General features: G+C 43.4%; 1 protein-coding gene across 1 annotated transcript; it reads left to right on the top strand.

Annotated features, from left to right (window-relative positions):
* Positions 1–25,401, top strand: yip2 (yippee interacting protein 2). Its single transcript, XM_045764253.2, has 9 exons — positions 1–157; positions 1,309–1,475; positions 5,596–5,727; positions 6,153–6,275; positions 7,976–8,117; positions 8,241–8,416; positions 14,953–15,153; positions 15,341–15,495; positions 24,975–25,401. The coding sequence occupies exons 1-9, from the start codon at positions 139–141 to the stop codon at positions 25,054–25,056; spliced, it is 1,197 nt and encodes a 398-aa protein (XP_045620209.1). The 5' UTR covers positions 1–138; the 3' UTR covers positions 25,057–25,401.
* Positions 25,402–25,663: the final 262 nt, after the last annotated feature.

The following is a 25,663-nucleotide window of genomic DNA, read 5'->3' as shown; positions in this document are numbered from 1 at the left end:
GACAAGGTAACGACAATAACAGGACGGAGGGAGAGGACTCGGACGCAGTCGCCGGTCAGCTGAGGACGGGAGGAGAAACAGCGTCATTATTTTTGTCTGAAATCTTTCTTGCTAATTTCTCTCATCTGTCTCAGCGAGATGGCTGCCGTAACTAGAGGTGAGGGACAGTGACGCCCCAGGGTTGTGTATACACTACACAACACTATGTGGTGTATCCTAATTCTCGGCGTATGTATACTTGAGTTTACTGTAGTCCTAGAACAACTTTTAGATGATTATCTTTAGATGATTTCGGGGCTTAGCGTCCCCGCGGTCCGGTCCTCGACCAGGCCTCCTTTTTCTTACCCCCAGGAAGCAGCCTGTAGCAGCTGTCTAACTCCCAAGTACCTGTTTACTGCTAGGTGGACAGGGACATCAGGGTGAAAGAAACTGCCCATTTGTTTCTGCCTCCACCGGGGATCAACCCAGGAACCTCAGGACTGCGATTCCGAAGCGCTGTTCACTCAGCCGTCAGGCCTCTTCCTAGGCCAGGACCACAGTATACAGTACTGTAACTTAAATTTAATAATTCGTTTTGTCCCGGGGGCAAACAGGCAGCCTTGGTATGTGTGTGTACTTCAGGCTAGTATCGAGGTCCTTCACCAAGGTCTTCTGTCGATTGATTGATTGAGTGATGAAGATTGAGCCACCCAAAAAGTGGCACGGGCATGAATAACCCGTAAGTGATGGCCCTTTGGAGCCATTACCAGTACCAATAGCTGATGCTGGAGATCTGTGGAGGTGCGACTGCGCCCTACGGAGAGGTCATGACCTCTCTGTCTTCTCTCGATGGTACGTGCCGTTTTATACTACTGACCACCTCAACGATGCAATTGTACAACAGTTGCCTAACTCCCTGCTACCCATATATTGCTAGGTGAACAGGGGCACTATCTTGAGATTATCTTGAGATGATTTCGGGGCTTGGCATGAGATATACATAATAAGAATTTTTATGTTCAGAAGTCAAAATACAGTAGCACAAAAACAATGAAATTCTTCACAAAGAATTAAAGTGCGGTCATCACTAGGCGGGAGACACTGGTAAACTGAAGTGCCCCACGTGCTCGTTCGGCCCATACGAGTATCAACAAACTCGAGCACCAAGGCAAACCTCGAGTACCAAGTCAAATTTTTTTAAGAAATTGAGCTCGAGAACCAAAAAATTTGGAAACCGAGGTTCCACTTCACTGTTTAAAATTAAATAAGATAAAATAAAGCATAGCATGTTGTTGATTTTTTATTTCTGATCTTGAATTTTTCTCACAGGTATCTTCATAGTGGGAGCCAAGCGTACACCATTTGGCACCTTTGGTGGGAAGCTGAGTAAACATACACCAACAGATTTGCAAGAAATAGCAGCTAAGGCAGCCTTAACTGCTGCTAATGTTAAACCAGAACTCATTGACTCTGTTGTTATTGGTAATGTCATTGGGGTAAGTTTAGTATTGCTGTAATGTGAACTAAAATAGTAATAAATTTGTGGATTTATAAGACACAGGCCTTGTGATTACCAAGGCCTTGGCCTTGTGATTTGCCAATGTGGTTGGAACACCACATTGGCAAACGACCTTATTGTAGATATATTCATTGCCTTCTGGGGATGTAGTTATACACAGTAGACACTTCAGTAGTTTTATTGAGTGAGGCAACAAGGTGTATAACTGGCCAGCCGAGGTCCTACCTACTCTGGGTCTGTGAGAATACTGAGGCCTGCTGGAAGCACGGCTGGTGCCGCTCTGTCTGGCATGACGTAATTTCAACAAATCTTTGCAGTTCTTCCCATACTTCACACATTTTCTTAATGAGGAAGGGACATCCTCTACTGCCTCTACTCACAACTATTTTCTAGATTGAACCTTACCACTGACCTTCTTGGGACTCATGGCAAGATATATAATAATTACTTATATGTTCAAATACCCAAAAATCGGAAAAACACTGAAATTCTTTACAAAGAATTCAGGCTCGATTGTCACTAGGCGGGAGCCACTGGTAAACTGAGGCACGATTGCCGTGCCACCACGGCATGGCACGGCACCACCACGGTATTTGTATGGGCTAGGTCGGCCCATATGTTACGGCCCTATTAGGTCGCAACTGGGTTCTTTCTCTGATGTTATTAGAGTTTGGGTATCCGGCCCCAAATTAGTACTGGCTTTCAAGGGGTGAGTTCCGTAACGCAAGAAAATTAAAGGGGAAGGGATAAAACTGCACTAAATTAAATATATAATTATTCCACCACCATAAATAAATATATAAACAGTCACACGCGGGGTTGCTATTACTACACTTATTATTTACAATAACTCGTCTTCCTCCGAAGACACGGGATGTTCCACGGTGTTCAAGATGAGTAGCCCTGGTCCTCTTCTTTGTGGCCTTACGATGAATCCTTAGATTCTCTAGGCGAGTCTACCCCGGCCACAGGCCAGCCAAATCACAGTCCCACTGGGTGCACCGTCGTGGAGGCCTTCAACCACAAATCCAGCCTGTAGCTGGCAGGTTCCAATCAGCTACGCTGCGTAGGCCACTCCACGACCGATACTAGGGTTGCGAGCCCTAGGCAGGAGCCTCGTGTGATTCCACAGATCACTCTCCTCACCACAACACCCCAGTGGCTAGTCTTCTCCACCAGTCAGCCCCGGGTACGACAATCCCTGGTTCTGCCACCTCACAGGCAGGCTAACACAACAGTGTTCATCCGGGGGGTGACTCACAGCTTCTGCAGCAAATGCGTGGAGATACTTCGGCTGCCTTGGGTAGACTGATCCACCGTCCGATTCAGCAGTCCCAGGTTGACTCTGTAATCAGACACGTCATTAGTACTGGTTACACTCTAGGGCACCTCACTTGCAGGCTTAGACACAAACGTCCACCTATCCACTCCATAGATGGCGTTGCTGTCTAAGCGTCACCTCACCAGAGGTCAGCAGCGGCTACGTTACTAGCTGATCAAGGCGGGAAACCAGCCCCCGTGGCCGGTATATCTCGTCCTCACTAGATGGCGTCGTCCATTTGGAGGGGGTTTCGGGAGCCGACTCACAGATGGCGTGGACGTCACAGCTCCATGCTACGACGCTGGACTCGGGTCCGTAACACCATACGCGTATCAACAAACTCGTTTCCCGAGGCCAAGTTCATAACCCGATTCGAATTTTCCAAAAAAATTGGGCTCGTAACCCGAAAAGTTCATATAGAGGAGCATTCGTAAACCGAGGTGTCACTGTATTTGTATGGTCAGCACAATAACCAGACCAGGCAATGTGATGTAGTCATTGTGCGAATTCCCCTTGGCTATAGACACATCTGGCAGGTTAGTGAGGTTGAGCCACTACCAGAATATTCAGATTGTAAACTGTGATAAACCTTTAATGCATTCACTAGAACACTATACAGTATTGTTGATGTGAAACCGTAAAAGATTTTAGACCTGGCCTATTGTACCACCAACTGTGTAAGTATTTCATTGAATCTGGTGTACTGGATGACATCCTAACAATTTATCCAAAATTTGTTTGTCCATTTTAAAGAATGAAGAACAATTTTATTTATATTAATTTTAAGCTGCATCTGTTAATTAAGAACCCATCCCTACCCTTGTGTGGCAGTGCACAATAGAAAGTTTTTTTTACTCTCTCTTGAGCTAAATGAAGTGAGACCCAAAACTTCTGAAGACCTGCAGCCAATGGAGAAGAATGGGAAATGAGCATTTAGCAATTGGCATTAGAGACAAAGGTATGGTTACCCAATTGCTACAGGTATATGGAAACTCAAGCAGTGCCTTCCTTTTCTGAAGTGAAGACACATTGATCAAGACAGGAAGGGCCTTAGGCTTCTCAGTATGAAAGAAACATACCAGGAATTTGCAAAAATTCAAGAACTGAGACCACCCAGACAACTGCATATGAATCTAAGGTTTCATAAATTTGCTTAATGAGAAGCACCCCTAATAATGATGTTTGTCGCAAACACGAAGTAAAGCCAGTCCTGAGCTAACAAGAAGAATGCAGGGAACATAAAGGTGAACTGTAGGGGTAAGATTCCCATCTGAAAACTCATAAAGCTGCAGGTGCTGATTATACTAGTTTATATTTATAAAATAGTGCATTGCCAAAATTTATATTTATGTAATAAAGTCAAATTACTGTATCTCATAAAATTATGTATTAAAGTTTTTTAGTAGAAACAAAGGTATCAGCATAGGGTCCATGTTCATTTTGCACCATGTAGAGTTGTTAAAGGACCGTGGCACTTTTTCTTTATCACCAAGATGCATAACTGGTCATGACATTCACTGTCCTCAACTACTATAAGATAACAAACCTGTTGGACAAAGTGAGTTCTAAATCATCTTTAACATAATTGTGTCAACCAAATGACAATATAAGGTGGGAGAAGCTCGTTACAAACACTAGGTGTGCGTTTTCTTATGCAAGTTGTCATAGGACCACAAAAGAACTAAAACTTCCAAGAGCAACCACTAATGAGCATCACGGGCTGTAAACAGATCATAAAATACAAGGACACACACAGACTTGTGTACCTCATATATGAAAGCATGTAAATTATGTTTGAGCCCCCTGCACACCAGAAACTTATTTCATAGGATGAAACAAGTTGCTAAATTAGAATCTGGTATCTGTCTGCCAAGACAGTCAGGAAGAATGTGGTGTGGCTTGTCTAGGGAAAATCTGTGGTGTATATGTTGCAGCCATCTGGTGGTAGCCAAGGATCGGTGGTTAGGCTAGAGCACTACTTTGCAGTCTCATGTGATACCAAAGAAAAGGGTCTAGAGTTTGTTTTAAATACATTTTCTAGAGGTCATTCCAGCTGGTAGGTAGCCTCCAGAGGTCCCTAGTACCACTGACTGCAGGAACTGTTTGAAACGTTCCTTGTGATATCGGTATCAAAATGTTGCCTTGTCTGCTTGATTGCATGCAGAACAGAGCTACTGAAGAGTATAGGTGCCATAAGCACAATCAGAGAACACTGTATGAACATCAGAGATCCACAGTTGTTCAATATCTTCCCAACAAGTATAAGAAATATTGTCAGAACAAAAGTGAACTTCTTTGAGAAAGAACTGGACAGTTTTCTGCAAGAAGTGCTGAATCAACGGGCTGTTGTGGATATGTGGGCTAGCGGGCCATCCCAAGCAACAGCCTGTTCCACCAAGCTCTCACAAGTCAAACCTGGTCCTAGGCCAGGCTTGGAGAAGATAATAACTTCCAAAACTTCCTTCAAGTACAATCCAGGTTTAGGTATGTTAGTTTCTATTGCACCAATGGAATCATACTTTAGGCAACAAATGAAGAGCTCGGAAACCTAGTTTTGTTGGATTTATGTCATTTGCTCTTGAGGTGCACATGGAGGAAGTGAAGTGTGGGAGGTAGATAAAGCTGATTAGATATTTTTAGCTTCGTTATACTGTATACAGTACTAAGTTCAAGGTCTTCTGATAACTATTTCATGCAAGATGATTTTCATTACTCTTTCAGAAACCTGTAACTACAAGGCACAGCATTTGATTATTACCATGTTTTGTTTTCGCAGTCTGCACACTCGGATACCATATATATCTCGCGTCATGTTGGCCTACGGTGTGGGGTACCAATTGCCACTCCTGCTCTTACTGTCAATAGACTCTGCGGCTCTGGCTTTCAATCTGTGATTAATGGAGCACATGTAAGTTTTTGAACTGTTTAGCGATTTATATCTTGAAAATTGTCAATGTTTAGTGATCTATATCTAGGAAACTGTCAGTGTTTAGTGATACAGAATTTATAATAATGCCTAATGTACATTTTTCTGTTTTATTTAGCTATTGCTACCATAATTAAGAAAACACTTTGAAGCTAAACTGAAATGCAAGAATAGGTAGTTTTGGAAATACAGTATCAATTTTAAGTTTTATTTGTATTAATTGCTTCTTATAATTGTTTGATTATATGATTCGAATGAGTATTTTTTGCTTAAAATTACATAATGAACTTCTGCACCATTTTGTGGTGTGAATGTTTTGGATCCATTTATTATTCAGAGGATGAATTTTTATTGTCTGTGTCTGATTGAATTTGCATGTTTATTCAGTTGACACTCTTGCCATACAGGATATCCTGATGGGAGACAGCAAGATTGTGTTGACAGGGGGCACTGATAGCATGACCTTGGCTCCTTATGCTGTCCGTAACATTCGCTTTGGCACTCGACTGGGGACTGACCTTTCCATGGAGGTCTGTGCCAAACTTTTGTGTTCCTTATCCTGTTGAATCATTTCCCTACTCTTTTTAAAAGAAGGGAGAGTAAACATTATTATTTGTATACTAAAATTTTATTAATTTTATTACATAATTTGTTAAACAGTCCATCATGTTTTAGAGGATAAGGGTAAAATACAGAACTCCATAGTTTTCATAGCTACTCAGTTTTGGAATAGGGCAAAATGCCTTACATTCCCACCATGTTGAATTAGAAACTTTGAATAAAACCATGAATGGGCTTTAGAAGAATTGGACACCTCCCTACAAAGCACAAAATATGTTTTAATGTTTAATCACTCAGGACACACTTTTGATTTTAACAGACAGCTACGGTGTTAGCTATGAATCTATTTGATTCATAGATTTTAAAAAAATTTTGGTTATTTGTGCACCTCTGCTGACCAGTCGTATCACTCCAGTGTTGCTACAACAAACTGATACTCTACAGACTTGCATTTTCCTGAGACAGTTTATTCAGTGCACACTATAGAGGTGTGAGTTAGCTGTATGATGGCAGGCCTGTGTCAGCTGAGGGGCAAGCCGAGACAAAATCCATTATTTAGACTGGTTCCAATATGCATCATCTTATTACCCAGTATCAATACTTTAGTGTCGTAAAAAGACTGATACGGTAATTCATTTATGGTACTGATACTTAATATTTATTGTAGATGTTGGGACTTAAGACATAATGCTTCTCGTGATCTTGGTGTTTGTTAACAATGACATAGCAAATTAGTTACACACTATTTATAATAATAATCATATCACATATTCCTACGGAGTTTACTAAATGAAACTGAGATAAATGGACTCTGCAATCCCAATCAATCCCAATCCCAAGCTTCAGTTATTACTGATTAAACTGATCAATCCCAAGCAATTATCACTGATTAAAATACAGAACTCCATAGTTTTCATAGCTACTCAGTTTTGGAATAGGGCAAAATGCCTTACATTCCCACCATGTTGAATTAGAAACTTTGAATAAAACCATGAATGGGCTTTAGAAGAATTGGACACCTCCCTACAAAGCACAAAATATGTTTTAATGTTTAATCACTCAGGACACACTTTTGATTTTAACAGACAGCTACGGTGTTAGCTATGAATCTATTTGATTCATAGATTTTAAAAAAATTTTGGTTATTTGTGCACCTCTGCTGACCAGTCGTATCACTCCAGTGTTGCTACAACAAACTGATACTCTACAGACTTGCATTTTCCTGAGACAGTTTATTCAGTGCACACTATAGAGGTGTGAGTTAGCTGTATGATGGCAGGCCTGTGTCAGCTGAGGGGCAAGCCGAGACAAAATTATGACCCGTAAATAGTGTAAATAATGTATCGAAGGTTTTGTGTTATTTTCTGACACCTAGATGGGTTGTTTATATTATTAATCAACTTAACCTCAATGGTCACACTGTCCTAGAAAATTTAAATGCTAGAATGTCATTGAAAGGGTTATTGATTTGTGTTCAAATCTATAAAATAATTTATGAATGTAGCCTTGAATAGTAGAGTTTATAAATTTGATGATATAAAGTATTATATTAAATGTTTAACAAATATTTTGGCTTTGAACTTGAATGTGCAAGAGCTAGGATTGATGGCCATAGATAATACAGTATGTACGGGATCTTCAAAGATATATAATTTTAGTTTTCTTGCAGGACACTCTTTGGACGTCTCTGACAGATGCCCATTGCAAGACTCCCATGGGTGTGACGGCTGAAAACCTAGCTGAAAAATACAACATTACTCGCCAAGATGCCGATGAATTTGCTCTCAAGAGCCAGTTGAATTGGAAGAATGGTAGGTTGTTAGTTTAAGAAACGTGAAGTTATATATAGTATTCCGATTAATTTGTCAGCAAAGCTATTGTAGAATGATAAAAATTCAGGGACTTTTTTATAATGTTTCTTTTTTTGTATCTAGGTCAGGATAATGGGCACTTTGATGCAGAAATGGCACCAATCTCTTTAAAGACGAAGAAGGGCCCTGAAAACATGACATTCGACGAGCACCCAAAGCCCCAGACAACCGCTGAGGGTCTGGCTAAACTGCCATCTGTGTTCAAGAAGAACGGAACCGTGACTGCAGGCACTGCATCAGTAAGTTGTTACCAAATGCTATTTGAGTTGTTTTTCTATTTATTAGTGTAAGATTATATTTCATTTTTAAAGCATTAATTGATGCCTAAATGAGTGTGTTTTATTATTTTGTGTGAAAGATAAGTTGGTAGTTATCAACCTTTCCTGGAAGTACTGTATTTGTTTATATGCCAGATTATCAGGTTAGCTAGTGTTGTAGCCATGTGTCAGTTGTGTGTGGGGTAAAGGTTAGCTAGTGTTGCAGCCATGTGTCAGTTGTGTGTGGGGTAAAGGTTAGCTAGTGTTGCAGCCATGTGTCAGTTGTGTGTGGGGTAAAGGCTAGCTAGTGTTGTAGCTATGCGTCAGTTGTGTGTGGGGTAAAGGTTAGCTAGTGTTGCAGCCATGTGTCAGTTGTGTGTGGGGTAAAGGTTAGCTAGTGTTGCAGCCATGTGTCAGTTGTGTGTGGGGTAAAGGTTAGCTAGTGTTGCAGCCATGTGTCAGTTGTGTGTGGGGTAAAGGTTAGCTAGTGTTGCAGCCATGTGTCAGTTGTGTGTGGGGTAAAGGTTAGCTAGTGTTGCAGCCATGTGTCAGTTGTGTGTGGGGTAAAGGCTAGCTAGTGTTGTAGCTATGTGTCAGTTGTGTGTGGGGTAAAGGTTAGCTAGTGTTGCAGCCATGTGTCAGTTGTGTGTGGGGTAAAGGTTAGCTAGTGTTGCAGCCATGTGTCAGTTGTGTGTGGGGTAAAGGTTAGCTAGTGTTGCAGCCATGTGTCAGTTGTGTGTGGGGTAAAGGTTAGCTAGTGTTGCAGCCATGTGTCAGTTGTGTGTGGGGTAAAGGTTAGCTAGTGTTGCAGCCATGTGTCAGTTGTGTGTGGGGTAAAGGTTAGCTAGTGTTGCAGCCATGTGTCAGTTGTGTGTGGGGTAAAGGTTAGCTAGTGTTGCAGCCATGTGTCAGTTGTGTGGGGGTAAAGGTTAGCTAGTGTTGCAGCCATGTGTCAGTTGTGTGTGGGGTAAAGGTTAGCTAGTGTTGCAGCCATGTGTCAGTTGTGTGTGGGGTAAAGGTTAGCTAGTGTTACAGCCATGTGTCAGTTGTGTGGGGGTAAAGGTTAGCTAGTGTTGCAGCCATGTGTCAGTTGTGTGTGTGGGTAAAGGTTAGCTAGTGTTGCAGCCATGTGTCAGTTGTGTGGGGGTAAAGGTTAGCTAGTGTTGCAGCCATGTGTCAGTTGTGTGTGTGGGTAAAGGTTAGCTAGTGTTGCAGCCATGTGTCAGTTGTGTGTGTGGGTAAAGGTTAGCTAGTGTTGTAGCCATGTGTCAGTTGTGTGTGGGGTAAAGGTTAGCTAGTGTTGTAGCCATGTGTCAGTTGTGTGTGGGGTAAAGGTTAGCTAGTGTTGTAGCTATGTGTCAGTTGTGTGTGGGGTAAAGGTTAGCTAGTGTTGCAGCCATGTGTCAGTTGTGTGTGTGGGTAAAGGTTAGCTAGTGTTGCAGCCATGTGTCAGTTGTGTGTGTGGGTAAAGGTTAGCTAGTGTTGTAGCCATGTGTCAGTTGTGTGTGTGGGTAAAGGTTAGCTAGTGTTGCAGCCATGTGTCAGTTGTGTGTGTGGGTAAAGGTTAGCTAGTGTTGCAGCCATGTGTCAGTTGTGTGTGTGGGTAAAGGTTAGCTAGTGTTGCAGCCATGTGTCAGTTGTGTGTGGGGGTAAAGGTTAGCTAGTGTTGCAGCCATGTGTCAGTTGTGTGTGGGGGTAAAGGTTAGCTAGTGTTGCAGCCATGTGTCAGTTGTGTGTGGGGGTAAAGGTTAGCTAGTGTTGCAGCCATGTGTCAGTTGTGTGTGTGGGTAAAGGTTAGCTAGTGTTGCAGCCATGTGTCAGTTGTGTGTGGGTAAAGGTTAGCTAGTGTTGCAGCCATGTGTCAGTTGTGTGTGGGGGTAAAGGTTAGCTAGTGTTGCAGCCATGTGTCAGTTGTGTGTGGGTAAAGGCTAGCTAGTGTTGCAGCCATGTGTCAGTTGTGTGTGGGGGTAAAGGCTAGCTAGTGTTGCAGCCATGTGTCAGTTGTGTGTGTGGGTAAAGGCTAGCTAGTGTTGCAGCCATGTGTCAGTTGTGTGTGTGGGTAAAGGCTAGCTAGTGTTGCAGCCATGTGTCAGTTGTGTGTGGGGTAAAGGTTAGCTAGTGTTGTAGCCATGTGTCAGTTGTGTGTGTGGGTAAAGGTTAGCTAGTGTTGTAGCTATGTGTCAGTTGTGTGTGGGGTAAAGGTTAGCTAGTGTTGCAGCCATGTGTCAGTTGTGTGTGGGGTAAAGGTTAGCTAGTGTTGTAGCTATGTGTCAGTTGTGTGTGGGGTAAAGGTTAGCTAGTGTTGTAGCTATGTGTCAGTTGTGTGTGGGGTAAAGGTTAGCTAGTGTTGTAGCCATGTGTCAGTTGTGTGTGGGGTAAAGGCTAGCTAGTGTTGTAGCTATGTGTCAGTTGTGTGTGGGGTAAAGGTTAGCTAGTGTTGCAGCCATGTGTCAGTTGTGTGTGGGGTAAAGGCTAGCTAGTGTTGTAGCTATGTGTCAGTTGTGTGTGGGGTAAAGGTTAGCTAGTGTTGCAGCCATGTGTCAGTTGTGTGTGGGGTAAAGGTTAGCTAGTGTTGCAGCCATGTGTCAGTTGTGTGTGGGGTAAAGGTTAGCTAGTGTTGCAGCCATGTGTCAGTTGTGTGGGGGGGTAAAGGCCTGAACATGGTAGCAAATCAGTACCTTCTGAACTAAAGCATTTTGACTGACAGCTGCTGTGACATGAGAGTACTTACCTAGTTGTCTCTACTGAGCTTTTGCATCTTGTGCATTCATACCTTCAAGTCTGACAGTACCAGTGTCATAAATGCTGTAAAAACTGTAAATCGTAATTGCTTCTACCATATTTGACTTGAGTTCGTTTCGCATGTTTACCACTGTTACTGCATGTGTTTTTTTTATTTTATTTTGACTCACCTTTGTTCCCTCAGTGTGTGGTTCCTCACTGGGTAGAGACTTTTTTTGTCCATTTTGTCTGTTTCCCTCAGTATCTTATACTGTTCATTTTACTAATTTTGCATTTAGTCTCACTTTCTCCAACTGTCATGTAAAATTTTGTTTCTTGTGGTGCAAGAACTGAGCCCTGTGACACTGCTAGTACCACTCCTCCAGTAAGATACATTGCTTCTGATTACCACCTCTCATCTTTCTGTCAGTCAGAAAAGTTTTCATCCATGTCAGCAGTCTCCCTGATACCTTTCCAGCATGTTCCAGTTTCCAAAACAACCTCTTGTGTGGGACTCTGTCAAAAGCTCTCTTTAGGGCCAGATACAGTCAACCCAACCATCTCCTTCCTGTAGAATCTTTGTGGCTTTATCATGAAAACCAAATAGATTTGTTAAACAGGATCATCATGTTCAAAAACCATACTGTCTGTTATGTCATTACTCTCCAGGTGTTCTACCTGTTTGGTTTTTATCTATTTTTTCTAGTGTTTTCACTACCATTGTTTTCACTTGTATCATTGTTAATGATAGAGTCTATAATTTAAAGGGTTTTCTCTGCTACCATTTTTGTAGATTGGAACTATGCCATATATCTGCTAAGGTTCTTGTGCAGAAAGATGTCTGGAATATAAATCGAAGTGGAATGCTCAGCTCATTTGCACATTCCATCATCACCTAGGTGAAACTCCATCTGGTTCAACTGCTTTTAATGTATCCTAGCCTATTGAGTAATTTTTCCCCCTTCGTCTCGAGACACACCTATGTATTCTATGGGGGTTCTCGGGCATTGGCATTGTGTCTGGTTCTCTGAAAACTTCATTTTGCCTAAACATACTAGGAACTGTTTATGTAGTGTTTTGCTCATTTCTTTTTTATTCTTTTTAAATCTGTTCCCTATTCTCAATCTTTGGATTTTAGCCTTTACATGCAGTTTGCTTTTAGTGAATTTATAAAAAATGCCTGGATCTACGTATTTTACATTTGTCTGCTACCTCTTTCTCAAAGTTCCTTTCTGCCTCTCTCCTCACTGTTGTGAGGAGAGGGGTAGTATATATTGTGTATATATTTCTTGCTTGTTTGTACCACTGGGGTGTTTGAGTGGCCTCTTCCTACATTGTACCCATTTTCTTGACTTTTTCCTCTCCCGCACACTCACAATTTCTGTTGAACCAATCCTGTTTTCCATCTCTGCATTTCTGTTTTGAAATATTTTTTTTTTGTTCCTTCGTTGTATATCTCTCAGTTTGGCATTTATTTCCTTGCTTAGCAACAAGTCTTTCCAATTAAATTAAAGAATTTACTAAAGTTTCCCAGTGTCCTCTCTTGAAATCAGGTTTATCAACTATTTCAGTTTCCCCATTCTCTTCTAGTTTATATCATATTGTGTATTTAATTTCCAATAGTACATGTTATCCTTTCCTAATGGAAAGAAGGTACTGAATGTCAAATATCTCCTCTTTCCTAGCGAATATTAAATCCAGTGTCAATGTACATTCCTTTCCCTCATTCTTATGGCCTGCTTAATGTGTTGATACATAAATGTCTTCAGAGTGACTTTACAAATCTCCTTGCCAAAATGTCCTCTGTTATTGCTTTGTAGGCCTCCTGCTCTATTGTTTTCAAGTCGAAGTCCCCCTAGTATCAACATTCGTGATTTATCGTTATCTGCTTTTACAGTATTGTACTCTTTCTTATGCCAATATGAGGCCCTCTCATTTGTCATCTAGTTCCTCCTTTATCCATGTGTTACTTGCTGGTGGGCTGTAGGCATTTACAATTATCAGTTTATCATCCTGATTTCAAACCTGCATTGTCATTATGTCACCTTCTCATGGGTTGTCAATTATTAACACACCTTCAGGTGTTCTTCACCAACACTGCCACACCCCCACCCTTCCTAATTTTTGTGTCATGTCTCCAAATTGAATAGCCTCTTTGGAATATGACTTCATTCAAAATATAGTATTATGTATAGTATTATGAAGGATTCTTTTACAGTCTCCTCCTGCTTAGTGACACTGTATACTCTGGTTGCACTTAATGTATGGTACTTATAGTATTTTGTTGTCCACTTTTTCTGTATCAGATTAAATTTGTCACCTCTGTGCATGTTGGTTTTTTTGTCCACTGGACGTCTTTATTTTTATACCCAGTCATAATGTTCAAATGTGCTTAAAGTCTTATTTGTTATTTTTTTGTAGCAGAGCATAATACTAAATCACTGGGGCCATGGAAAAGAAAACAAATGGTGTGGTTGGTTTTCATGTTTAGTTTTGGTGCATTTTATCAATGGCACACAATTGTCACACAATGGCACACAATGCAAGTTACACTAATATAATTGTTGTTCCCACTTTTATGGAGTGGGATGCATTATTTTGGAGGTGGAAAAAAAAAGATGGGTAATATAGTAAAAGGAAGGAGTGTACTGCATAGTTTCTCAGTACTGTACTTGAGCATAACTTTCAGACAGCAGTTTGTTTGGTTTAAAGTGAAGCTTCACATGGGACCTGTGGTTGCATCCCTGTATGGCAGTAGGGGCTTATGCCAGTAAAAGCAAGATTGGCTGCTCTGCCGAATGCATGACAGAACTGATGAGTTAGCCAAGATGTTTGCTCATAAAGAGGGAATTGATTACCATCGTGGACTGCTTTTGAGCAGCCTGAGGGCATTAATATTCCGGGAACATCAACAAAATCTTGTAGACTTGAGGCAAAGTGAAATTCACACCAGTTGCTCCATCCATCTATTATGCAGGAAGAACTGCACGTCTATGGGGTCATCCAGTAAGGTTAGCAGACTTCTAGATGTTACCACTGGTAGGCTTAGGCTTGGCTACAAGTACCTCTGGGAGTTTGTAACATCTGCTGATGTAGATTTGGCTAAATGTAAAATCTTTCAGCAGAACTATTTGCATACTTTGCATCATTATATAATGGAATGTGGAAAAAATTGCAGAATTCAAAGATAACACCATCAGTGGAGTCCAAGAAATGTGTAAGTACAGTACTTCATTCATAATGATGTGCTGCCAGGAATCTTAGAGAAGTATCCAAAATTTGCTTACTGTAGGTGCAGCCTGCACATGACTGTAAAGCTGCCGCCCAGTTGGGTGGGTGTGGAGCAAGACTAGTAACTGTGTGACTCACCATAGATGTAAAGTGCCTTGTATAGTGACTTGTGAGCCTCTTGTTGAATCATTTGTGCTATAAAAAGATTATCGATGTGTATATGTATTTCTGTTAATGATTGTTTATATATGTACATGTATATATAACATTAATAAATGTGTAACAAGCTTCAAAAGATTCATTTGCTTAGCTAAATGAACTAGAGGGTTCAGTTCCTGAACCGATTATGTGCCTCCGTAACCCTTTCCACCACAGCCCACGGGATGGTTATGGGATGCATAATAAAGAAAGATATTGAATTGACTTGTGAATGCTACATATGCTTGAATGTGTTTTTAAGTCTCACTTTATTAGTTATGGAAATTTTGAATGAGTAAGTTTAGTACATGTTTAAATGCACTACTATGATTGATATTTTAAAATTCATAATACAATTATCATTTCAGGGCATATGTGATGGTGCTGGAGCTGTTATACTGGCTTCAGAGGAGGCCTGTAAGGAGCACAGTCTGAAGCCCTTGGCACGTGTGGTGGGTTACGCTGTGGCAGGTGTCGATCCCTCCATCATGGGCATTGGCCCGGCACCAGCTATAAGAAAGCTTCTCAAAGTGTCTGGGCTGGAGTTGAAGGATATTGGTATGGTTGAGGTAAATTGAAGGTTACAGGGAAGAAAAATCTGTCAGTAATCACAGGATTGTTTTTTGGAAAAGTTTTAAAATTTACTCTCATGATAATATTTGATTAGAGTGGCTGAAATGATGCTTGAAATATGACATCAGGACCTTAAACATCATTGTCAGTTTAAAATTAAGAGGTAATATATATATTTTGCAGATCAATGAGGCATTTGCACCCCAGACTATTGCATGCCAACGAGAGCTTGACTTGGACCCTGCCATTCTCAATATGAATGGTGGTGCTATTGCTCTGGGTCACCCACTTGGAGCTTCGGGCTCACGCATCACTGCTCATGTGACTCATGAGATAAGGTGCGTGTTGTAGGTGTAACATCTATTGCAGAGGATGAGTCACAAATAACTTTGCTGAAGAATGTTGACCAAACCACACACTAGAAGATGAAGAGACAGCGACATTTTGGTCCATCCTGGTCCATCATTAAATCGATTATGTGGACCAATTATCAAGTCCATGCCATGACCTGGAACATTATCAAGTCCATCATCACAATCAACTTGATAATGATCCAGAATGTACCGAAATGTCGTCGTCTCTTCATGTTCTAGTGTGTGGTTTGGTCAACGTAACATCTATTGTTGATTTCGTACAATCAATTGTGATTCTTAAATTTATATTGGGTGTATTTATTTTCACAGAGCTAGCTAGTGTAACACTGTTAGCCTGCCTCCATGATCATCTATTTCAGTAGAAGAGTGGCTTAGTTTAGGGTAATGGCCTTAATTACAGGCCAGTGAATCACTGCATGGAGCAAATATCCTCTTACTGCATGGTCAATATCCTCTTACTGTCTCTGCTTATTGACTGGCGCACACATATATTGTGTAGTTGAATTCCATAATATTTTCATAGTTTTATTATTCATGAAGAGAAATGGTACTGTATTCAGTAATTTAACATTTTTACATTTAACAAAATGAAGCGATTGAAAATAAATGACATACAGTGCATGATAATAATTCCTGTTCTTCAAACAAAATGTCATTCCATGCAGGAATTTAATCTATTTATTTCTTATAATCAAGTACATTTTTTCATGATAGAAATTTCTTTATGAAATTGTCATGCAGAAGCACTTCCAGATAGTCCTGTTTAGCAAACACACAGTTAACTTATTTCAGTTTCCATAGGCTTTCATGTGAGCTTTCCTGTAGTGTTCCTCGCCTGTTCGCTTCCAGTGCTTGTTGTCTCGTTCAATGGTGGGGGCTGAACATTTCTCACTGTTTTACCTCCCTTCAGAGTTGGTTGGTCCCTTCTCGACTTTATTGTCTCTGATTTTGGTTGCACCCTTTTATAGTCTTGGTTACACCTTTCTAGTGTTGGTTTGCTCCTTATTCCAATTTAATACAAAACTATAAATTTGGTAAAGCTGGTGGTAATTAATGTCTATATTTTTACAAACTGTTTGTACCCTTTTTAGTGCAATGAGTAGGAATGCTTGCTTCATGGACAAACACCCCCTCCCCGCTCAGCTCGTTGTCGCCGTGTGGGGGCTTCGTGGGCGGCTGCCGGAGTGTGATGCTCCTTGGGGCAGTCCTCTGTCCTTTTCTAGCCTTGTGCTCCTGCTGCCGTCCTCTCCAATTCTGCTGGGCATCTTTTCCTTTTCCTTCTGTTTCATTTTTCTCCCCCCTCTTCTCCTATCTGCTTGCCGTTTCCTGCCGACCTTTTGCTCGTTCTGGTTCTTCCCTTGGACTCCTCCTATTTTGACGCCCGGGTGCTTGAGGAGGCATACTCTTGCACCCGTAGAACTGCAGTACCCGACGTCGAGAGCGAGGGGAACCTTTTATTGTCAATCCCCATTTCGTCACTGAACCCGATCTCGACGGACTGTCGGTTTCTTAAGGTGGCGTTTTTGGGGCGTATACTCACGACGCACCCCTAGGAGGCCCCGGCAAGATCGGCGATAGCTTCTTGTTGGGTGTCCAGCCTCTAATTGTGGCTCCGTGGTGGGTGTGGGGGCACATTCGTGAATGAATTCTTCTTTCGTCATGATGATAAACCCTGTTTCGGCTGCTTCTGGTTTACCTTCTCAGGCTCGTGGGGTGGGCGACCAAGCCCCCGGGTCGGTCCGTATTGGAAGACCGGGCTCTGTAGCCTCCGCTGCGTTGGGCCCCGACCTTGCTCCTCCTTTGGCCTCTCTGACTCCTTCCCCTGGCTCCCCTCCCTCCTCTGTGGTTGGGTCGAGCCCCAAGCCCCCAGTGGTGACTACCTCGTCCCCTGGCGCGGCTCCTTCTCTAGTTGTAACTACTGCGCCTTTTAACCCCTCTCTCTCTGGGGGTCCTCACCGCCGTCCTCGTCACGGCCGCCCTCGCTCGATTCCTTCCAGTTCTGCTACCTATCAAGCCTTGTTTGGTCCCGCTTCGTGGGCCAAATATTTTGATCTCCTCCCTCTTGATTCTGCGCCTCCTGACGATTTCTCCCTCCATCGACATCTCGTTGATTCCGTGGATGCCTCCATTACTTTAAACCCCACTCGTCTCGGTACACGTATCGTTGCTGCTCCTCCGGATGCTGCTTCCCACTTGGCTGCCTTGTCCTGCCTTGGCGAGACCCCTGTTCGGGTCTCGAAGAACGCTCAGTTGAATGCCAGTGTTGGCACTATTTTGCTCCCGCCCCATGTTGCGACCGGGGTTCGGGACCAGCGCGACTGCCACGACGATATTCAACATATCCTTGCTGCCCAGGGCCATTCTATTCTCCAGGTGGACACGTTTACTCGTCCCCCTCGTGGTAGTCGTCGTCAACCCCTCCGGGTTGTGAAGATTACCTTTGATGGTAGGACCCTTCCACCCTCTGTCATTCTTGCTGGTGCCAGGTGCTCTGTCCAGGAGTACATTCCTTCTCCTCGGCTCTGCAACAAGTGCTGGAGGTTTGGGCATGGTGCCCTCCGCTGCTCCGGGACTGTCTCTCTCTGTCCTTTGTGTGGTGGCGAAGGTCACTCTAAGTCGGAGTGCACTTCTCCCCAGGCTCGTTGCCTCAACTGCGGTGAGGCCCATCCTACCTTCTCCCGTGCGTGTGTCCATTACAAGCTTGAGGCAGCCGTCCTCAACTTGAAGCACCGGGAGCGTTTATCTTTTCCTGAGGCGAGACGCCAGGTTCGCCGGCTCCCGCCTTATGCTAATATCTCTTATGCTCGCGTGTTGCGCTCTTCCTCTCCTCGTCCTTCCCGCCTTCCTCAGACTCACAACCGTTTCCAGGCCTTGGACCCTGATGCGCCCACTGCCCCCTCCTTTGTTCCTTTGGGTTCTCTCCCGAAGGATCCTCCTCCTGGTCCTCTGTCTGGGGTTCCCCTTCCTTCTACCCGGTCTGTCGTGTCTCCTGTGTCTTTTTCCTCGTCCCCCTCCGATCCTCCTCCCCATCCTCTTCCTCCATCTATCGGCTCTCCCCACCGCCTGTCGGTGCGGGCGGATGTCCATCGCTCTCCTAACGGCCGTCGTGTGTGCTCTCGTTCGGCTTCTCCTGTTGAGACACTGGAATCCGTTGCCCAGTACGTAGTTGCTGGGACACCGGTCTCTTAAGTCAGAAGCGTAAGCCTGGCTCCTCTCCTTCCTCTTCCCCGGCGGGTAAGAAGGCTTCGCTTTCTTCCTCAGCTCCTACTTCTTGCTCTGTTGCTCCTTCCCCTCCCGTTTCAGTGATTACGCACCCTGTTCCTGCTATGGAGGTTTCTTTGGCCCCTGCTTCCCTTTCGGTTGCTGCTCTTACTGGGGTGCGCTCCCCTCTTTCTACTCCCCCTCTTCCTACTGCTGTCCTTGACTGCCCCTCTCCGTTGTCTCCTCCTCTTCCTCCTCCGGACCCCGCCCGCCCTCCTCTGATCTGTTCTCCCGTTTCCTTCCCTCCGTCTTTGCTCAGTTTACCCATGCCCCCTAACCCTGACTTTGCTGACCCTGATCTTGACCCTGATATTCTTTAACGTGCTCTGTTGCTCTTTCGCCTTTGTTTCTTCCTTGTTCTCTGTTTTTGTCCTTTCTCTTCTCGTCGTTGTCCATTCTTCAATGGAACGTTCGAGGTTATTACGCCAATTTCCTCGAACTCCAACTTCTGATTTCGCGGTTTTCGCCCCTTTGTGTCTGTCTCCAGGAGCCAATGCTTGGTGCTCGTCCTGGTCGTTTTCGTGGCTATTCCTTTCTCTCCCCCCCCCCCCTCCAGCCATTGCTGGGGCTTCTAATTCTTCTGCTCTCTTGATTCGTGCCGATGTTCCCTTTGTTCCTTTGCTTTTTCCTTCGCCTCTCCATTGTTCTGCTGCTCGTATCTTTGTGGGGAAATGGTACACAGTTTGTTCCATTTATCTCCCCCCGAGTGTCCCGCTCTCTCTTCCTGATTTGAAACACCTCCTAGACTCCTTGCCGGAGCCTGTGCTCCTGCTGGGTGACTTCAATTGTCTTCATTCTCTTTGGGGTGACGTTCTGACGAATCCCCGGGGTCGCCTCCTTGAGCCGTTTCTCCTCTCTTCTTCCCTGTCTCTTCTGAATTCTGGTGAGCCCACTCATTTGGACTCTCGAACTCGCACCCTTTCTTGTCTTGATCTTTCTCTCTGCTCTTCTTCTCTTTACTTAGATTTCACGTGGCAGGTTCTTGATGACCTCCATGGAAGTGATCATTTCCCCATCCTTGTTTCCTTTTTCTCTTTTCGCCCTTCCCTCTCTTTCCCTAGGTGGCAGTTTGCTAAGGCAGACTGGACCCTATTTTCCCTCAGTGCTGCTCTCTCTGACCTCTCCCTTCTGCCTCTCTCTCGCGCTCTCCTCCTTTTTCATGACACTGTCTTCAACGCTGCCCTCCGCTCTATTCCTCGCTCTTCCTCCCGGGGTCCACGGAAGTGCGTTCCCTGGTGGAATGCGGACTGTGCTCGGGCTGTCCGCTGTAAGCGTGCAGCCTGGAAGAGGCACCGCCGTAGGCAGACGACCGATTCTTTTTTTTCTTTCGGAAAGCGAGTGCGGTGGCCCGTAGGGCCATCCGTACGGCTAAACGTGAATGTTGGGCATCTTATGTCTCAACAATTACGTCCGAAACCCCTCTGGCCCAGATCTGGAAGCGTATCCGCAAGATAGCGGGTAAGTTCGTTCCCGATGTTTCACCGGTCCTTCGCCTCCATGATACTCTTGTGGCGGACCCGTTGCAGGTCGCTTCCGAACTGGGTTCCCACTTTTCTTCTGTTAGCTCTGGTCTTCATCTTCCCCAATCTTTCCTTCTTCGTAAACCTGTCCTTGAGTCTCGTCCTTTAGATTTCTGCACTCATCTTCAGCTTCCCTATAATGATCCCTTCTCTCTCTCTGAACTTCGTTCTGCCCTGGCCCTCTGCGGTTCTACGGCGGCGGGCTCCGATGGTATTCATTATGAGATGCTTCGCCATCTCCCTCCGAGCACGTCTCAGTATTTACCGAGTCTGTATAATCGGATCTGGGAGTCGTCGTCAGTCCCTGAGGGCTGGCTCGATGCCGTTGTCCTCCCTGTTCGCAAACCGGGGTCTCTGGGTATTTACCCTAAGGACTTTCGCCCTATTGCTCTCACAAGTTGTGTCTGCAAACTCTTTGAACGTATGGTTAACGTTCGTCTGATGTGGTTCCTGGAACACCATCACCTCCTCTCCCCTTCTCAATTTGGTTTCCGCAAGTGCCGCAGCACGACAGATGTCCTGGTGAACTTGGAGGTCTATATTCGTACTGCTTTTGCTGGGAAGACCTCCGTTGTTGCCGTCCTTTTTGACCTGGAAAAGGCTTACGACACCACTTGGCGTTATCATATCCTATCTCAACTTCATTCTTTTGGCCTTCGTGGTCATCTCCCTCTCTTTCTCCGCAGCTTCCTCTCTCGTCGTTCCTTTCGGGTGCGCCTTGGTACCGCTCTCTCTCCCTCTTTTCAGCAATACGAAGGTGTGAGCCAGGGTAGTGTTCTGAGTACTACTCTTTTTCTGGTTGCCCTCAATGGTCTTCTTTCCTCTCTTCCTTCTGGTGTCTTCTCCGCTCTCTATGTCGATGATCTTACCCTTTGTTGTCAGGGTGATGATTCGCCTCTCCTTCAACGCCGGCTTCAACTTGCAATTGATGCCGTGTCGTCTTGGGCCACGGATCATGGCTTCAAGTTCTCTGCTTCTAAGACTTGTGCCATGACTTTTACGCGGAAACGGGTTGTTCTTCGTCCCTCTTTGTCACTTTATGGTCATCCCCTTGAATACAAAGATTCCGCGAAGCTTTTGGGGTTATTCCTTGACACTCGTTTGTCTTGGTCTCCCCATGTCTCTTACCTCCGTGTTGAGTGCTCTAAGGCCCTTACCCTCCTTCGGGTCTTGTCCCATACTTCTTGGGGGGGCAGATAGGCGCACTCTCCTTGCTTTACATTCCTCTCTCGTCCTGTCTAAGCTCGATTATGGTTGCCCTGCTTACTCGTCTGCTTCTCCTTCTACTCTTCGCCGTCTTGATGCTTTGCACCACACTGGGTTGCGCCTCAGTTCTGGTGCCTTTCGTTTGACTCCCATCCTTAGCTTGTATGTTGGCACTGGCTTCCTGTCTCTCCAGGACCGCCGTGATCGCTACTGTCTTCGCTATCTTGCGCGGTCCTTGCAACATCCTTCCTCTCGCCTCTGTCGTGCTTTAACTTTTACCCCTCCTGTGGTTCCTGTTCCTCTTCACCACCTCCCTCTTTCTGTCCGGTTATCTCGCCTGCAGGATTCTCTTTCCGTTCGTATTTCTGATGTTTCTCCTCGTGTTCCTTCTTTGCCCCCGTGGAGGGTCCCTCTTCCGCGGTTTTGTGCATCCTTGACCCGTATCACTAAAGCTTTTACCCCTCCTACGGTTCTAAAACGCCTTTTCCTCGAGCACTTTTCTTCTCACTCCCGCTCCATTTCTGTCTTCACCGATGGGTCTAAGTCAGCGGACGGTGTTGGCTACTCTGTTGTCTTTCCTGATCACACTTATATGTGTCGCTTGCCTCCGGAGACTAGCATCTTTACAGCGGAACTTTATGCTATTCTCTATGCTCTTCGTCTCCTGCTTTCTCGTTGTCAGTCTTCCTTTGTAGTTGTTGTTGACTCTCGTAGTGCCCTCATGGCTCTCGGGTCCTTTAGCCCGGTTCATCCAGTAGTTGTCGAGATCCAGCATTGGCTGTTTCTCGTTCACAGTAAATTTAAGTTGGTTGAGTTTTGTTGGGTTCCCAGCCATATTGGTGTGTCTTTAAATGAACGTGTGGATGCTGCCGCCAAGGAAGCTGTCCGCTCTTGTCCCATCTCTCGTAAAGGCATTCCGTATTCCGACTTTTACCCGGTTATCCATTCCTCAGTCCTTACCCGTTGGCAGGCTTCTTGGTTGTCTGTTACTGGTAACAAGCTACGTACTCTTAAATGTTGTGTTTCCTCGTGGCAGTCCTCCTTCCACCGTAACCGGCGGTGGGAAACAGCTTTGGCGAGGTTACGTATTGGCCATACTCGCTTAACCCATGGTCACTTGATGGAGCGCCGCCCTGCTCCTTATTGTCCTAGTTGTATTGTCCCTCTTACGGTCGTGCATGTCCTTCTTGAATGTCCTGACTTCCAGGGCGAGCGTGTGTCTTGCTTTCTGACCGCCCCTCGCGGTCACCTGTCCCTCGATAGAATTCTTGGTGACTCGGATACTTTTGATATCGTTCGCCTTATGCGTTTTTGTTCTCGTATTGGCATCCTTGGTGATATTTAGCGCCCTCTGATTATTTTGCGTATTTGATGGTGCTACATAGCCTTCCCGGTTTGGTGCCTTCTTTTGATAATTACTTACTTCATGGACAAACAATGGTCGCTTTAAATAATTTTTAAACATTCTGTAACATTCCACCAACCACTTAGGCTGGACGGTAGAGGGATGGTCTTTGCTTCATGCAGGTTGGTGTTCAATCCCTGACAGCCCAAGTGGTTGGGCACTGCTGCTGCTTTCCCCCGTCCCATCCCAAATACTTATCCTCATCCCTTCCAAGTGCTATATAGTTGTGATGGCTTGGCACTTTCTCCTGATTGTTCCCTTCCCTTCTGTAACCTCCATCTAGACATACGACCTTCAGAACAGTTTGAGCCTGGTAGCTGCATCTGTTTGGTGTTGATAGAGAACGAAAATGAAATAATTAACAAAATAACATAAATCAGTTTAGAGACAAAATGATATGAATTTAATTTTTTTTATTATTATAATAAAGTACATAAAATTCTTTGAATATACCTACTTCTTGTACTTCAGATGATATTCAATACAGTGGAAACACTTACAATATTACCTAGTGTCATGTTGTTTATTTAGTTATTGTAAAATTAAAAAAAAAAATGTAAACCCTATCAAAAAATTGATAGTAATTATATTTATCTATATAATTTATATCTTACAAACAGTTGTTAAGTTACTTGGCCTGTATGTTCTATTAGAGAATGAAGACTCAAAAATATTAACAAAAAGATATGGAAATACTGTACCTTATTTGCTTATTCGTTCGATAGAATTCTTGGTGAATTGGATACTTTTGATATTGTTCGCCTTATGCGTTTCTCATATTGGCTTCCTTGGAGATATTTAGCGCCCTCTGATTATTCCGCACGTTTGATGGTGCTACGTAGCATTCCCAGTTTGGTGCCTTCTATTGCTAATTACCTTACCTTGATAATTACTTACTTGCTTGCTTATTTGTTATTCTGCTAGTATGAGCAACATTTTCTTAATGTGGATTTGGCATCCTTGGTGATATTTAGCGCCTTCTGATTATCCTGCACATTTGATGGTGCTACATAGCCTTCCCGATTTGGTGCCTTCTTTTGATAATTACTTACTTGATGTGGATTTAACAAATTTGCTTTCTTGGATCAGTATGAGACTGAAACAAAGTTATGAGCTGTAACAATAGTGTGGTTATTTTAAGAGCCCACCAGTGGTATTATAAGGGAAGGCCATAATGGAGGCGAGGTGAGTTATATTTGGTTACCTTGGGGTGGCTCCACTACTTAGCCTTCCTAGCTTGTGCCTTCTTTTGATAATTACTTACCTACTTGAGGTGGCTCCAAGCATCATAGTTCTTGTGGCCGGTCTCTGACCAGGTCTCCTGGTTGGTGGTCAGGTCATCCAGCCTGTTAGATGCCACTGCTCACAGTCTGATGTGATCAGCTGTATACTTTAGAGATTTGATCAAGTTCCCACTTCAAGACTGAGAGGGGGTGACTTGTTATACTCCTTATGGAGGAAGTGAGTGCTTAATCTCCTAGTATTGATCAGTCTTGCAGGTTTCTTTTTAACCCTTGAGGTGTTCAGCCATTTAAAAGTATTACATCCTGGTGCGCACAAGAATTTTTTTTAAAATTAAATGGAAAAATATCAATTATGGCAATTTGCATACAACAGGTAATTGCAGATAGTGTTTGGAGCAGTGTACAGTAATGGATAAAGTATTCATTTTAAGATACATTTGTGTCAGATTTCCAGTTGCCAGTAAATATTTCTTTGGCGATGATTGAAGTAGTAGTTAATATTATGGGTTATAATCTAGATTCTAGAAGCATTATTATAGTTTTATGAATCGACAATTGACAGTTCTATATGTTAGAAGTTTTGCTATTACAGTATTATGACTTTCTCTTGTGTAAGTAATGTACTGGAATTTTGTGTAAACTCTTATTATTAATGTATAACCATTTATACATAAGATTATACTTTCATTTTGGAGTATACATTTAGTTTTATAGCTTCTAGATATCTAATAACATCTAAATTCACAGATTTGCCTGCAATTATGTTAAGATGTTTTGCCAATGAGAACAATTTGATCCTTTTCACAGGCGTCGTGGAGTCAAGTATGGCATTGGGTCGGCTTGCATTGGTGGAGGCCAAGGCATTGCTTTGCTGCTGGAGAGCCTGTAAACATCTGAGTAAATATACATGTAAACATGTATTTATTTAGCATATAAACATATGGCAAAGTCCAGGATCTGCTTCCATTTTCTACAACCCATCATAATCTGCAGCTTTTTGTGGAAAAGGACTCACAGGCCCAAACAGTTTGTGATAAGTAGTATGAATATTCAGAGTACCGGGTGTATGGTAAATCTGGTAATTTATTTAATAATGCACAATCAATGCAATTTTTCTAAAATTAGTCTGTGTAGACCTGGTGTAGTAGCCTATCCAGGATATACATTTATATAAATTTGTATATTGTAATATTTGTATGATTTCAAATATATTTACAGTAACACTGACTCAAAATGTCTTTTAGTTTTGTTTTTTCAATGCAACCTACTTTCCAATGCAAGTTGTCAGTTGAATAATATAGTTATATTACTTTGAGTTTATATTAATATATTGAATATTTATATAGTAAAGTCATATATAATGTCGTCTGACAATCCACAATAGATTCAGTAATTTTTCCGTCGTTCTTGAACAGGTTGCATGGATCATGTACTGGTACCTCATCATAGGAAATGATGAGGAAGTTCTTAGCCAGAAGAAATATGATAGGAAAAAC

This window comes from Procambarus clarkii, chromosome 75 (assembly GCF_040958095.1).
Source record: "Procambarus clarkii isolate CNS0578487 chromosome 75, FALCON_Pclarkii_2.0, whole genome shotgun sequence".
Taxonomy (NCBI): domain Eukaryota; kingdom Metazoa; phylum Arthropoda; class Malacostraca; order Decapoda; family Cambaridae; genus Procambarus; species Procambarus clarkii.
Note: the sequence above shows the minus strand (reverse complement) of the source record. Positions and strands in the feature narration are given on the sequence as shown.

Excerpts from the sequence above, each read along its gene's own strand:
- yip2 (XM_045764253.2), top strand. Across the intron at positions 8,118-8,240 it reads CCAGTTGAATTGGAAGAATG|GTCAGGATAATGGGCACTTT; the intron begins GTAGGTTGTTAG and ends TTTTGTATCTAG. Across the intron at positions 15,496-24,974 it reads CATGTGACTCATGAGATAAG|GCGTCGTGGAGTCAAGTATG; the intron begins GTGCGTGTTGTA and ends TCCTTTTCACAG.